The sequence below is a fragment of the Rhinolophus sinicus genome, chromosome 15 (assembly GCF_057876585.1).
Source record: "Rhinolophus sinicus isolate RSI-liver-muscle chromosome 15, RSI-T2T, whole genome shotgun sequence".
NCBI classification, from domain to species: Eukaryota; Metazoa; Chordata; class Mammalia; order Chiroptera; family Rhinolophidae; genus Rhinolophus; species Rhinolophus sinicus.
In genome coordinates, this window is record NC_142515.1 from 102865976 (window position 1) to 102879746 (window position 13771).

Sequence of the window (13771 nt, forward strand, 5' to 3'; positions counted from 1 at the left end):
TCTTCTCCTATGGGCGCGCCCCCAGCAAGCGCTGCTCCTTCTGTCAGCTCTGGATCTGTGTTAAGCTCAGGGTCCCCAACTCAGACCTAGAGGCCAAGTATTTCTGAGGTGAGGGCGCCCCCTGCTGGCCCTGCTCAAAGGCAGTGACAGCTGGGTAAGCACAGTTGTCCTGGGGCTGGGGATCGAAACCAGCGTCATCTGCGAGTCCTTACAGGCGCCACTCATGCACCCATGCATGGCATGGATGCGACTTCCAGTCTTATCACCAGTAATGACACGGAAAATGTTAGCTCTCTTGACTTTATTGCAGAAAAGTCCCAAAGCGCTGGAGCACGGTCCACGTCAGGGATCCTAGCCCAGAGCCTGCCCAGGTAGTCGCTTCTCAGAGCCTAAGTCTAGGAGTACCCAGACTGCGCGGGGCGTGGTCCGCGCAGGTGGGAGCATGGCACTTCCGGTCACCTATGTCAGCACAGGGAAAGCTTATATGATAACACACACTGAAGAGTGTGTCAGGCGTGTGCCAGGCACTGTTCTGAACATTTTACCCGGGTTAATTGATATAATCCTCATGCGGAACATATGAGGTAGGTACTATAATGGTCCTTCCTGTTGTACAAAGGAGGCACAGAGAGGCTAAGTAACTTGCCCAAGGACACACAGCTGGAAAACGGTGGGACTGAGATTGCATCCTGCTCAGAGTCCATGCTGAGACCTACCTGCCAGGCTGCCTCTAGTTTCCTCATCTAAGAAATGAGCGTTCCAGTCCCTCCCTGCCTTTCCAACCTGTCTGGGGCTGGAATAAGAGCCACAAGGTTAACATGCCTTGTCAGTTCTGTGGGTTGGGCCACAGGTGTGCGTCATCCCTGAGCTGTGCTACCTGGACGGGACTGGGGAGACCCCTGTGATGCCATCGCATCCCTGAGCTGGGCTAGGGCTGCATTTCGTACTGCTGCTCAGTGGCCGTGTGGAAGTCCTCGAGCACCGACTGCAGGAACTCGAATGTGGGCCGCTCCTCGGGCCGGCTCCGCCAGCACTCGGCGATGACACCTTGGTACAGCTCAGGTGGGCATGAGTCCGGGCGCGGCATGCGGTAGCCGCGCTCCAGGCTGCGGATGACCTCGGGGTTGCTCATTCCTGGAGGTGGAGGTGATGTAGAACAAGGCTGAGGTGGCAGGCGCCACAGACCATTGTCTCCTCCCTCGCAGGTCACCTGGCTGCCCACCTGGTGTCACCTTTAAACATTCTTTTATTTACTTTTCATTGCTTGGAGAACCACTAGAAATGAGGCTGTAGATTTTCTCCTTAGTGAGAGCAGTTCCTCTGTGGATGGGACCCGAGCTTGCTTATCTGAGATTGCCCTGCACACAGCCGAAGCTCATCACTCCCTGGGCAGGTGCTTCTTGAAAAGTCACCACCCGCTAACGAGGAGAGACCCTTCTGACATGGGGCTCGGGGCTGGGGGTTTTACAATCAGGATGGAGATTTGGGGAGTACATCCAAGGTGTCAGGCCAAGAGAGGGACAACCTGTCCTCAACTGAGCACAAACCAATTGGGAGTGAACTTGAGTTCAGACTCTGATCTTTACTTAATTTCAGGTTTGGGAGCTCACTGACCCCTAATGGAGGAAGGGAACACAGCCCTGTTGCCAAGAGCAATACTGAGGAAGGGGGCAGAACCCCACCCTTCCACTGGTATGCCTGGGTTTCTGGCCCCACCATTGAGACTCCATTCTGACATATTTGGGCAGCCCCAGGCACATGGATGGGATATCTGCCATCACAGCTGTGGGGACAGAACCCCAGAAAGCAGTTTCCAGGCTCTCGGCCTCACGTGGAAATGTGCTGGCTCAGGTAGTAAACGGCCATCAACTGTGATTGCATGGCCATCAGCTGTGGCTAATTGGCCATCAGCTGTAACCAGTGAGCCATTGGCCACTAATATAACTGCCGTGGCTACACTAGCAGAGAATGGGGGCTAGCGAAAGATGGTAGCTGAGCCAGCAAGCAGCGGAATGAGGGTTGAGAATTGTGTGGCTCCTGTTTCCTGTGTCTCCAACCCAGCCGCCAGCGAGACTATAGTGGTGTGACTCCCCTATCTATGGCTCCGTGGGTGTTCCTTTTTGGCCTCACCATATCCTGCGTTCTTATGTGGGGAGCGGGAGCTGAGACCCTGCATGACACCCTGCACAACACGGTGCAGCAAGCAGGGTACGGTGCCGCCAAAGCTCTCCGAAGGATGGTGGAGCAGTGTGTGCGTATGGATACCCAGTCTGAGGAAGACCAGGAGGAGCAGCTACTGGAGAGCTGGACCCCCATGGAGGGGTGGGAAGACATGGACGGTTCCCCAACCAGCATAGGCTGGAGAAGGCGAAGGTCGTTGCAGCCCTGTAAGCTGGGAAGTGCTTGCTGAGGCCCTCACCCCCAGGTTGGGGAGGACTTGGAGCCCTCGCCCTGTGGAGGGGGCACAGATTGTGAGGCTCACAGCCCTGGCAAATGACTATGGACTATGGAGAATTGCCTTCCATCCCTAATTTAATGGACCACTTGACTGTTTGCTTGGGAATGTACCACCATGTAGTGGAATTGGCGGATTATGTTTGCTTTTGTGTCTTGACAGACCGCCATCGAGAATATGTAAGCACCTTGACTGTGAGTCGCTGTTGTTCTAGCACGGTGCCCTGAGAGGCCCAGAGAGTGGCAGTGCCCTGCTAGCCCTGGCTGTGTCCAGGAAGTTTGGCTGTGCCCAGAGAGAGTGGCAGTGCCCTGCGAGCCCTGGCTGTGCCCAGGAAGTCTGGCTGTGTCCAGAGAGAGTGGCAGTGCCCTGCGAGCCCTGGCTGTGCCCAGGAAGTCTGGCTGTGTCCAGAGAGAGTGGCGGTGCCGAGACGTCCTAGCTGTGTCTGGGGAGACTAGTGGTACCCTAAGAAGCCCAGGAAGTCTGGCTGTGCCCAGAAGTACTGGTGGTGCCCTGAGAAACCCTGGCTGTGTCCGGGAAGACTGGTGGTACCCTGAGAAGCCCAGGAAGTCTGACTGTGCCCAGAAGCACTGGTGGTGCCCTGAGAAACCCTGGCTGTGTCCGGGAAGACTGATGGTATCCTAAGAAGCCCAGGAAGTCTGGCTCTGCCCAGAAGTACTGGTGGTGCCCTGAGAAACCCTGGCTGTGCCCAGAGAGCCTGGCTGTGTCCAGGATATTGCATTCACCTCCAGGCTCCTCGCACAGGGCCCCTTGCGGAAGACGCTTGTCGCGTAGATTGTGAGGCGAGAGCCTGTAGGAGTGGAGTGTGGGGACAGAGCCCCAGAAAGCAGTTTCCAGGCTCTCAGCCTCACATAGAAAGCTGCTGGCTCAGGTAGTAAATGGCCATCAACTGTGATTGCATGGCCATCAGCTGTGGCTAGTTGGCCTTCAGGTGTAACCAGTGAGCCATTGGCCACTAATATAACTGCTGTGGCTACACTAGCAGGGAATGGGGGCTAGCAAGAAGATGGCGGCTGAGCCTGCAAGCAGCGGAGTGAGGGTTGCGGATTGTGTGGCTCCTGTTTCCTGTGTCTCCAACCCAGCCGCCAGTGAGACTATAGTGGTGTGACTCCCCTATCTATGGCTCCGTGGGTGTTCCTTTTTGGCCTCACCATGTCCTGCGTTCTTATGTGGGGAGTGGGAGCTGAGACCCCGCATGACACCCCGCATGACAACAGCCATCCTAGAAGTCACCTACCTGGGTAGGGTACCCGCCCATAAGTGACGATTTCCATCAGGAGGACGCCAAATGACCACACGTCCGCTTTGATGGTGAACACCCCGAAGTGGATGGCCTCTGGGGCAGTCCACTTGATGGGGAACTTGGCCCCTGCAGGAAAAGTCACGAGCCACTTTGTGAGACCACGACTGACTGGCCCTACCTGCTCTCCCCTCTACTTCCTGCTCTTCCTACTCCCCACCATAACCCCTTGCAGGGTTTGGCCTCCCGTAAGTGACAACGATGCCCCCAGGGAGTCACTGAGACCCACTAGCACGTGTGACCAGGCATGTACAAACACTGGGGGCCACGGCATGAAAGGACAATATGGACACAAATACCACCCTTGTCACCCTCTTTGGGTCCCTTGGGGGCTTCCCTGGACAACCACCATGTTTCCATCTGGATAGAAGCATCCTTCTCTACCGGACCTGGGCCTTATTAGTAACAGGAACCCTAGGTTTGTCCCTGCCTCAGTTAACCCTTTTCTGAAAAATGCAAATGATGACACATGACCATGTACCTGCAAAGGTCACAGTGAGGAGGGAATTCAAATCCTGCTGCCTCATAAAGCCCTGCAGCTGGCCGCAGCCTGGTCAGCATTCCAAGTGGATGGCACAGCCCAGCACCTGGTTCCCTCCCACCTGGCCTGGCTTCTCGGCCTCCCCAGCCAGCCTACAGTTCCCTCAGGAAACGTGCAATATCCATCCTTCTCCTGTATCAACCGATTAATACGCTCAGCTACTATGGCTTGCTAGCTTGCTTGATAAATCTATGTGACCGCTTTAAATCCTATTGTGAAGAGGAGTTTTACTTCAGTGATATGAACAAAGTAAACCAGAGGTTCTGTGGAAGCTCTAATTCAGGTACAAGGTTTTGTTGCTCATGCTGTAGAGCAGTGTTTTCCAAAGGGTGTCCTATGAAACCCTAGTTCTGTGGGAAGTTAATAGACGATATGTGGAAAAAAGTATTTGGGGCTCAAATTAGTTTGGGGGAAACAAGGGGAAGTAGATGTACATTGCTTCTATGTTGCAGGACTTGTCAGTGCCTTTAATATGCTGGTGTGCACTGGGAATCTCCAAGGGGATGCTGGATGGACTTTGCAGCATCTCCAAACTTACTTCATCACAGTCATTCCTCAGGAGGCTCTAGTGCTCTGCAGAGCACATTTAGGGAAATTCTGGCTGGGGTCGGGCCAGAACTGTGGAAACCACACAGCTCTCCGATCTCTTCACACAGGGCTCTGCTACCCTTTTTCATGGAAAATAAGGCCTAGCCGGACCATCAGCTCTAATGCGTCTTTTGGAGCAAAAATTAATATAAGACCCGGTATTATATTATGATATTATACTTGGTCTTATAGTAAAATAAGACGGGGTCTTATATTAATTATTGCTCCAAAAGACGCATTAGAGCTGATGGTCTGGTTAGATCTCATTTTCAGGGAAACATGGTGTGTAGTAAGGAGGAGTCCAAGTGGGGGTTGGGGAAGGTAAGACCCTGTGGTTGGGGTCTCTGCTCACCCTCCTGGGCGGTGTATTCACTGTCGATGATCCGTGCCAAGCCAAAGTCACCAATTTTGCAGCACAAGGTCTCAGACACCAGGATGTTGGCCGCCCTAAGGTCGCGGTGGATTGAATTCATTTTCTCGATATACGCCATTCCTTCGGCAATCTGAGGGAACAGGCCACACAGGGAAAGACAGCATGGGGACCTCCATGCCAGGACCGAGCCCACTCAGCATCCCCTGCACAGGCCCCATGGGGGAGAGGAAGGACCCTGCCCACTGTTGCCACCAGCCTATCTGTGGAAGCAGCCTTCAGCCTCTTACAGCTGGGAAGGGGCAGGAACGCTTGGGTGCTTGTTTCTGTGTTTGTACTTTTTCTTTTTTTCGGCAGGTGTGTAGTGGGTGGTGGTGCAGCTGGAGAAGGAGCCATTATGGGTGGAGTAGAAAGATGGCTTCAACTGCTCCTCAGCTGAGAAGTTATAAGCCCCAGTCCCCTACAAGCTCAGGAAGGCAGAGACACTGTCATCAGAGCTAGGGGCTGCCTGTACCCCTCACCCACCTCTCCTCTCCTTCCAAGTGTGTACTGGGGAGGAAGATAGCAGAACAAAGGCAGGAGAAAAGGGAGGTCTCTTGACAAGGAAGAAGAAAAGGAAAGGACAGGAGACAGAGTGGAAGGTGGGAGGGAAGAGAAGGGTTTCATTGCCTTGGCAAGTTGGAAGCACGGTTCCTGGAACAGGGAGCCCTGCTTTGGAATCAAGGACCCCTGGCATGTTGCTTAAGCTCCCTGAAGGGTCACCAAACAGTTTGGAACATGAAGAAAGGGGTCTTCAGGGTATGGAGTTGAGGTACGCATTACATGAGACACGTGGCCGAGGACCTAACCTTGCACTGTTCCAAGGTGGGCACTCAGGAGGCAGAATCCTGATGGAACAAAGGTGGGAAAAGAAGGGAGATTCTGTGTCTGTCCTGCATGACCAGCATTGGGCCAGGAACAGCTGTGTGCGCTGCTCTTGTGCCTTCTGGTCAAGGAAACTCACTCAGACATTCTCTGCATTTTCAATTGATAGAGGAAGAAAATGAGGCAGAAAATAGAAAACTTATCTCTTCAGGCCTGTTCTGGCAAGAAACCAGCACTAGAATTGATCCCACCTCTCCTTCAGTTTCCATTTGTATTGGTTTATCCATTCACGCACTCATGCATTCATTCATTCCTTCACTAAATCATTCCTTCGCTATATCATTCCATCTGTACATTTACTGGCATGGAACTGTGGGGACTGTAAAGCTGAATCCCAAACATCGTATATCTGGACAGCACTTAGCAGTACTCATTCCATTAATAAATATACTCATATTGAGCAATACTAGGAAAACAAAAAATTGAGTAGAACCCAGATCTGCTTTTAAGGAGAAGAGCCTACCACGCACGATGCTGATGAGAACACATGAGCTAAGTTCTCTCTAGCACCTTTCTGTCCAGGGAAAATGTACTAGAAATGACATTTCACTTGGGTCAATGAACACTGATTAGGCTTCTGCCAGTTGAGAAGAAAGGCAAAGGCATTCTGAGCAGAGGGGACAACCTGGGGAAAGGCTCACAGGTGTGACAGGACATTGCGGAGCTGCCATGTGGCTCCTGGGCACCTGGGGCCACTTGCACTTACATCTTCCTGGCCACATCTAGCTGCAAGGGAGCTTGGGAAATGTAGTCTTTATTCTGGGTAGCCATGATGGAATGAAATGGGTTCTATCATTAAGGAAGAGAGGGAGAATGGATGGTGTGGGAAACCCAGAGAATTTGCACAAATTCCATTTAATACGGTAGGCAAGTGTTTTGTGGTGGCACCTGGGGTTGTGGCTGGAGGGGAACTTTGCATTTCATCCTGTAAAGCAGGAAAAGGAGCACACAGAAGAGCATTGAGTGTGTGTGTGTGTGTGTGTGTGTGTGTGTGTGTGTGTGTGCGCATGTGTGGTAAGGTGTTAGCATGATCAGAACATCATTTAGAAGCTGTTCACCTGGTAGGTTCTGATTTTTGGTTTCTTTACCTTCAGATTTTTAATCACACCTAGATATGATTAGGTCTGAACACTGATTAGGCTTCTGCCAGGTGAGAAAAGAGTCAAAGACATTCTGAGCAGAGGGGACACCTACGTATACACTCTGGTGGCTTTTCCCATCCTTTGCCCCTGGGTGACCTAAGATTTCCCAAGGGACTGAATGTAATACAGAGGAGAGTGAAAGAAGGAAAAGAAAGAAAGGAGTGCACCGGCTTATGTGATTTGAAACCTGTTATCAGCCCTAATTTTCTGAGACCATCTCACCAACCTCCTCAAAGATGTCTGTGCTCACCTCAGTGGAAAAAGGGTGTCATGACATCAGTTCCTGCACTGATACTAATAGCAGATAAATCAACCAAGGTGGGGACAGGGTGGTGGGGGGTAAGGGGAAGTTTCCTCTCTGGAGCCGGATGTGTGCGTGTGTTTACATGTCTTACAGGTTGACCACAGACCAAAGATTTTCTGCTGAGAGTTCCAGTTTTAACAGACACACACTCAGAGCCACCAGATGGGTTTTCCTGCCAGTTAGAGCCCTCAGCTGAAACCCTTGGGGAGGAAAGCTCCTTCCTGTCCCTTTTCCCACCTGCTACAGTACCATCTGAGAAAGAAATGAAGTCACCACAAAATACTTGCCTACCATGTTGAATGGAATTGGTGCCAACTCTCTGGGTTTCCCACACCATCCATTCTCCCTCTCTTCCTTAGTGATAGAACCCACTTTATTCCATCATGGCTACTCAGAATAAAGACTACATTTCCTAAGCTCCCTTGCTGCTCAATGTGGCCAGGAGGATATAACAGCAAGTATAATGGGTGACTTCAGGGAGGAAGGTGGACTTTTATCTCGCCTTACTTCCTCCTGCTGGCTGAGAAGAGGACAAGATGGTAAAATGTGAGCAGCTGCCTTGGGCAATCAGATGACCTGCTTAGAGACCTGGCAAGTGGAAGAAACCTGGGTCCCTGTAAATTTGAGGGGCAGACCCACTGACTGCCCACCTTTGGATGTTTATAAATTTAAGCCATTTTTACTTTGGGTTTTCTGTCCTTTACAGCCCAGCCTAAATCAAATTGATACAACTTCTAAATAGTTGATTTTGTTAAGCCACAGGGCAGGAAAGAGAGGCCTGAGCCTCCATGAGGGGATTGGTGCCCTCAGGCCCCACTGCTCTTGGTAGCTCACAAACCTGGGCAGACATGTCAATCAGTCTTGGGAGGGACAATCTGCTACCTTCATCTGTCTTCAAGAAATCCAGCAAGCATCCTAAGGAAATAGAATTCACAGCTGCATTTCTGTAAATGACCCTCCCCTGGCTATGCCAGCCTCCCCCTGGTGTAGGCTGCTCGCTACCCAGGGGCCGGAAGTAAGGTGGCGCTCTGTCAGATCTCTTGTCCACAGAGAAGATGTCCACCCACAGCATCAGAGTGTCTTCTGCTTTACAGGATTCCACCCTTGGTCCTCAGAGCACCCCTGAAGACAGCTAACATGCTCCCAGCTGCTCACAGAAAGTTAAGTTGCAGCCAGGTTCAGGGTTGCATAGCCAGGGAGCCAGGAGCAGAACCTACTTCTCTAACTCTAAGTATCGTGCTCATTCCTGGCATAATATTCGTGCCCTCTTCACCCTCTGTTGGTAGAGATTCTGCCTCTGAAGACCAAGGGTGCGAGAAAGCACCAGAAGGGAGAGATCTATCCCCTGGGGTTTGGTGCAGGGAACAAATGCAGCTCCTCTGTGGCATCTAAGAGCTGGGAGGGAGGCTCACCTGAGGTGTGGCTGAGAGGTGAGCAGGGGAGCCATTATGCCCCAGCTCAATGGCGACTTTTAAGAAACGATATTAGCATGGCCCCTGAGGATCCTACCAGAAGCACTGTGTGGTCAGTGTCACAGGAGGGAAGTCAAAGGCCAGGCCTGACTCCAGGCCCACGGCCCCGAGGGCTTGGCCACAGCCTGGACCTCAGAGGCCACCTCACCCAACCTCTCTTTCCATTGTGTTGTCAAATGTTTATATGGCTGTAAAAGGTCCCTTGGCTGGTAAGTGTTCGCAGTGGAACTAGAAGCATCTCTGGATGCCCAGCCTTCTGCTCTTTTGACTTTGCCTTGCTCTGCCCTCCCCAGTGGATGTCAGTCCAGGCACAGAAGACAAACTCCTAAATGTTGGTTGAAGTGCTCCTGAACTGAGGACACAGCTCTGCAGAACCATGTACCTGTCTTGTTTCTCACTGTCCTCCCTTCCCACCCCCATGCACGTGGAACAGCCAAGATGCACAAGACGTTGGCTAGTTGATTCAGCCCTCGGCTCAGCAATCCCCTGCAGAGGTCCCCTGGCCAGGCAAACCTACAGCAGCAGATAGGTCTCCACCTTAGCCCCCTACGTGTGGACCTTGTCCCCGCCCATCCCCGCCTCTGTCTGAGGAACACAGGCCCACGTGGGGCACCACCTCTGGCCATGTACTCGGTGACGATGTAGATGGGCTCCTTGGTGACTACGGCATAGAGACGAACCAGCCTCTCATGCTGGAGAGTTTTCATCAGGTTGGCCTCGTCCAGGAAGGCCTCTGGGGACATGGCTCCTTCCTTCAAGGTCTTGATGGCCACCTTCATGTTGTTTTTATAATAACCTGATCCCAGGGAGAGGTGGGGTGGGGTGGGGGGGAGAGAATGAAGAAGTCATTCAGAAGACCCAGAGGTCATGGGAGGTGATCCCTTAACCAAAGTCTACATAGACTTCTAGGAGCCATCTACCTGTAGAATATACAGGTGGGGAACTGAGGCCAGAACCCCCCCTGCCCCGCCTCCAGGCCCTGGGCTGGAATGTACAGCTCCTGAGGGTGATGGATGTGCCAGCTTATCTTGTAGGATGCCAGACTGTCTCAGGCTATTGAGGAACAATGGTCTATGCTTCCATTACCTCATCTGTAAAATGGGTATCATAGCCTCTGTACCTTCTCCCTCACAAGCCTTTATGGGGAAGCAGGATGTGCTGGGCGAATCCTGAGCTTTCTATGCTTCAGGACGCAGGGTAGGGAACGAGAGGCTCCTGGTGTGTCATATACTTACCCATCCAGACTTCGCCAAACTGCCCAGACCCGAGTTTCCTGACCAGCCTGAGAGACTGCCGGGGGATTTCCCATTCATCCTGAGCCCAGGGGTTCTGAGGAGCCAGGCTCACACAGGGATGAGTCAGCCTCTGGCATAAGCCATCCCCTTTCTCTGCAGTAGGGAAGAAGACATGGGGCTGGAGGTTACCAGAGACGCCTGACTGACATCTCTCCCTCGGGAGCCATATCATGTCCAGGAGTGTGTCCCACCCCTTCTTGCCAGCTCCACTCCCACCTCTAAGTGCGCGTTTGCACATGTGCACACACACTACACACACACACACACACACACCCACACACACACACTTTGCAATTGTTTTGCATAAAGCAAGGCATGTTGTCATTGGCCTGCTCTCTCTAAGACTGAAAATACTTGTTACTCTCTAAGAGGTCACATGCTGAGCTAGCAGAGGGGATTAGGGAAACACACTTTGAATCATTATATTGACAGTTGTCAACTCCTTGGGTCTAACCTGGGGATAATCTCCCCCCTCTGCTCAAGAGGCACCGATGATTCATAAAATCTTGAGATTTTAGCAATAGGGAGATACAAGGGCTGCTCTGGCACAAGCCCCCGCCCCCGTCAGACACCCCCCTCTTACTAGAATAGTGCTGCACCAAAGCCTGGAGAGTGGGGAAGGTGATTCGGGGGGAGATGTAGTAGCCCCCTTCATCCAAGGAGCGGATCTTATAGTGTTTGATCACCTCGCCCTGGGTGGTCACATCCTTCACAGACAAGGAAAAGGCACCTAGAGGGATTAATAAAGACACAGGCATGAGCGTAAAGCATAAAGAGGGGAAGTCAGGATTAGGATTTGGGCTTCATTTCAATGCCTTGGAAAAAAGTTCCCTAAATTCTGCTCTCCATTTTGACCACTTTCATCCCAATTATCTTTTCCTTCATCTCAACCTCAGCCCTCCTGGAAGCCTTCCCTATTGGCTCCATCTGACTGTTCTTGAGGTTTCTTCCAGAGTATCCCCAGGGAACCACAGAACTCTACAGCAGAGAGGACGTTCTCTTAGGAATCCAGCTGTGCCTCCGCTTGGGCATTTGGTCACTTTGCAATGGAGGGACTAGGAAGTTGATTGATTCATTCATTCATTCTGGCTGACAAGGCTGGTTTTACTCCCACCTGCAACAGGAAATCGCCACCTCATCCACCCATGTCCAGGGGGAAGAGCATAAGCGATTTCCCAGGTGTTCTGTTGACATTCATTCACATGTCTATGTATTTTGTCATCTATGTTAATATTTGCCTGTAAACAGGGGGTAGCAGATGCCAGGGTTTAAGAGCAAGTTGAGGCACGAGTCTCGAGTTGAGAAACTTCCCATAAGCTTAATGTTTTTATAAAATGTCTCTGTCCAGCTCTCTGGGAACCACGTCCCCCACTCTTATTTGGAAGACGAGGAAGCTGAGGCCCAGAAGGGGAACATCGTTTGCCCAGGTTATTCTGCTAGTTAACAGGCAGGTTTGGGGGCTCCGGGGTCCTCTCTCAGGGTGCGCCTACCGCAAGCAGTACCACTCTCCCCCGCCAGGGGTCAGGCTCGGACACCTCTTTTTCTGGGTGTGTAACTTTGATTTTCCTCTGCGTGGTTGGTCTTTAGGCATCTTTCCTTTCTTACCAGACCATCATCTTATCTCAAACCGCTTTTCCCCTCCCATCTCCTTTAGCCATTGGATCTCTCTCATCACCTACTTGCGAAAGGATGCCACAGCCCACACCACTCCTGAAACCCTAGCCCCAGCTACAAGTTGCAGACGGCCTTCCCCACCTCACCCCGGTAGGTGCAACTCTGCCCCCGTATCTAAGAAAGCAGAGAGTGGCTCTAATGAGTTCATTCATCCTCTCACCAGAGGAGTGAGGAAAAGGGTTTTCTCCCCATTTCCTCGCCTGCACCCTGTGTGCAGGGACTCAGATAAGCCAAGGAGGCCTCACTGCCCTCCACACAGTGCCACTGCCCAAGCTCATGATTTAGGGCCTCTCACTTGCTCAGGCTCATCTAAGGGCCCGTCCCTGATATCTTTTCTACAATTTGGTATTCTTCTTAAAGGGGACCTCCAAATCCTATGAGCTTCAGGTTCACAAAATCTAGACCCCTGCCTGCTTTTGGGCCGTGCCTGAGCTCATGTAGGGCTGGGCTCCCACAGACTGAGAGTTCTTCACCCTACAAGGACCTGAGACTAGACCGAGAAGCCGCTGGACTGAGAAACTAGTTGATCCTCACATGGCCATCAACAGACTGAGGCTTGAGAGGCTAAGGCACGTCCTGGAGACCACATGGGGCTAGAACTTGCTCCCCCTGCTTCTGAGGGCACTGTTCCTTCCTGCCTTGCATCCACTGGCCGTGGCTTCCAGATGCGGATGGAGCCGCCAGCCCCAGCTCCATCCGGCCAATGCCCAGCTTGGGCCAGCTTCCCAGGGTACCAAGAACAGGAGGGGCTACCCCACCCTTAGAGAACCTTTTCCTCTTCCACACTGAGGTTGGGGGCCCCTATCCCTCCAGAGGGCCCCTTAGCCATAGGCAATGATAAAAACATCATCTCCAGGATGAAATGACACGATGTCTGGGATTTGCTTCAAAAAATAGGGTCAGGTGGGGATATACACGAAACAGGACTGGCTGAGCTGATCATGGTTGAAGCGGAGTGTTGGGTACAAGGGATTCTATTACGCTTGTCTGTCTACTTCTGTATGTGTTTAAAATATTCCACAACAACAACAAAACATTTACGTCATCTCCAGTGATTCCCATGTTGTTTCTTGGACATAGGCGCTCTGCCATGAAAATGGAATAGTGGCAATATCCTGTACATATCATATAATTGAATGCATCCATTGGCACATTTCAGGAAATGCTATACCGAGCACCCCGACTTATCAATGCACCCCTCCTCCTCCTTAAACGGCCCTGACCTGTTGAGAGGCAGTGAGGCCGAGGGCTGTCTCTGGAGCCTCACAGTGTGTTATAAGCAGCTCTTTGTCCAGCTTTTGCTGCTCTGGTGCTTCTACTCATGGCAGATCTCGAGTCATGAATGGAGCTGTGGGACAAGGCTGCGGGGTTCTCCTACTAGGCTAACCTCTGTCTGTTCTCACTGTCCCAGCCACAGGGAACCAAACTCACAGTCCAGCCACCCTCCTCCCCTTCCACTGATGTCACTGTCATCACCTCCTCTAGTTAAAAATTGGCTGCAACAGGTCCCAATGTGCAATGTCCTGATACACAAAGGTTTTCTCTACACTACTCGGGAAATTTCCCTCCAGTCATCCCAAGTTAGGCCAGCTTGACACATTTTTGAGCTTGAGAACCTATTCAGAGCCTCTTAGATGATTGGGCTCTGACACTTATTCACTGTTGATCTCATGTGAGTCATTTCCTCC

The 13771-nt window shown here is 51.8% G+C and overlaps 1 protein-coding gene across 2 annotated transcripts in view; it reads right to left on the reverse strand.

Moving 5' to 3' along the window:
* Positions 1 to 284: 284 nt before the first annotated feature.
* BLK (BLK proto-oncogene, Src family tyrosine kinase) overlaps positions 285 to 13771 on the reverse strand; it is a 56202-nt gene continuing 42715 nt past the window's right edge. For both annotated transcript variants that reach the window (XM_088792542.1, XM_088792543.1), the window contains exons 7-13: positions 10993 to 11139; positions 10350 to 10502; positions 9731 to 9910; positions 8481 to 8557; positions 5255 to 5405; positions 3711 to 3842; positions 285 to 1134 (exon numbers count right to left, since the gene is read on the reverse strand). In XM_088792542.1, the coding sequence (XP_088648668.1) occupies positions 929 to 1134; positions 3711 to 3842; positions 5255 to 5405; positions 8481 to 8557; positions 9731 to 9910; positions 10350 to 10502; positions 10993 to 11139 (1046 nt within the window). In that variant the 3' untranslated portion in view covers positions 285 to 928. The remainder of the gene's footprint in view (positions 1135 to 3710; positions 3843 to 5254; positions 5406 to 8480; positions 8558 to 9730; positions 9911 to 10349; positions 10503 to 10992; positions 11140 to 13771) is intronic.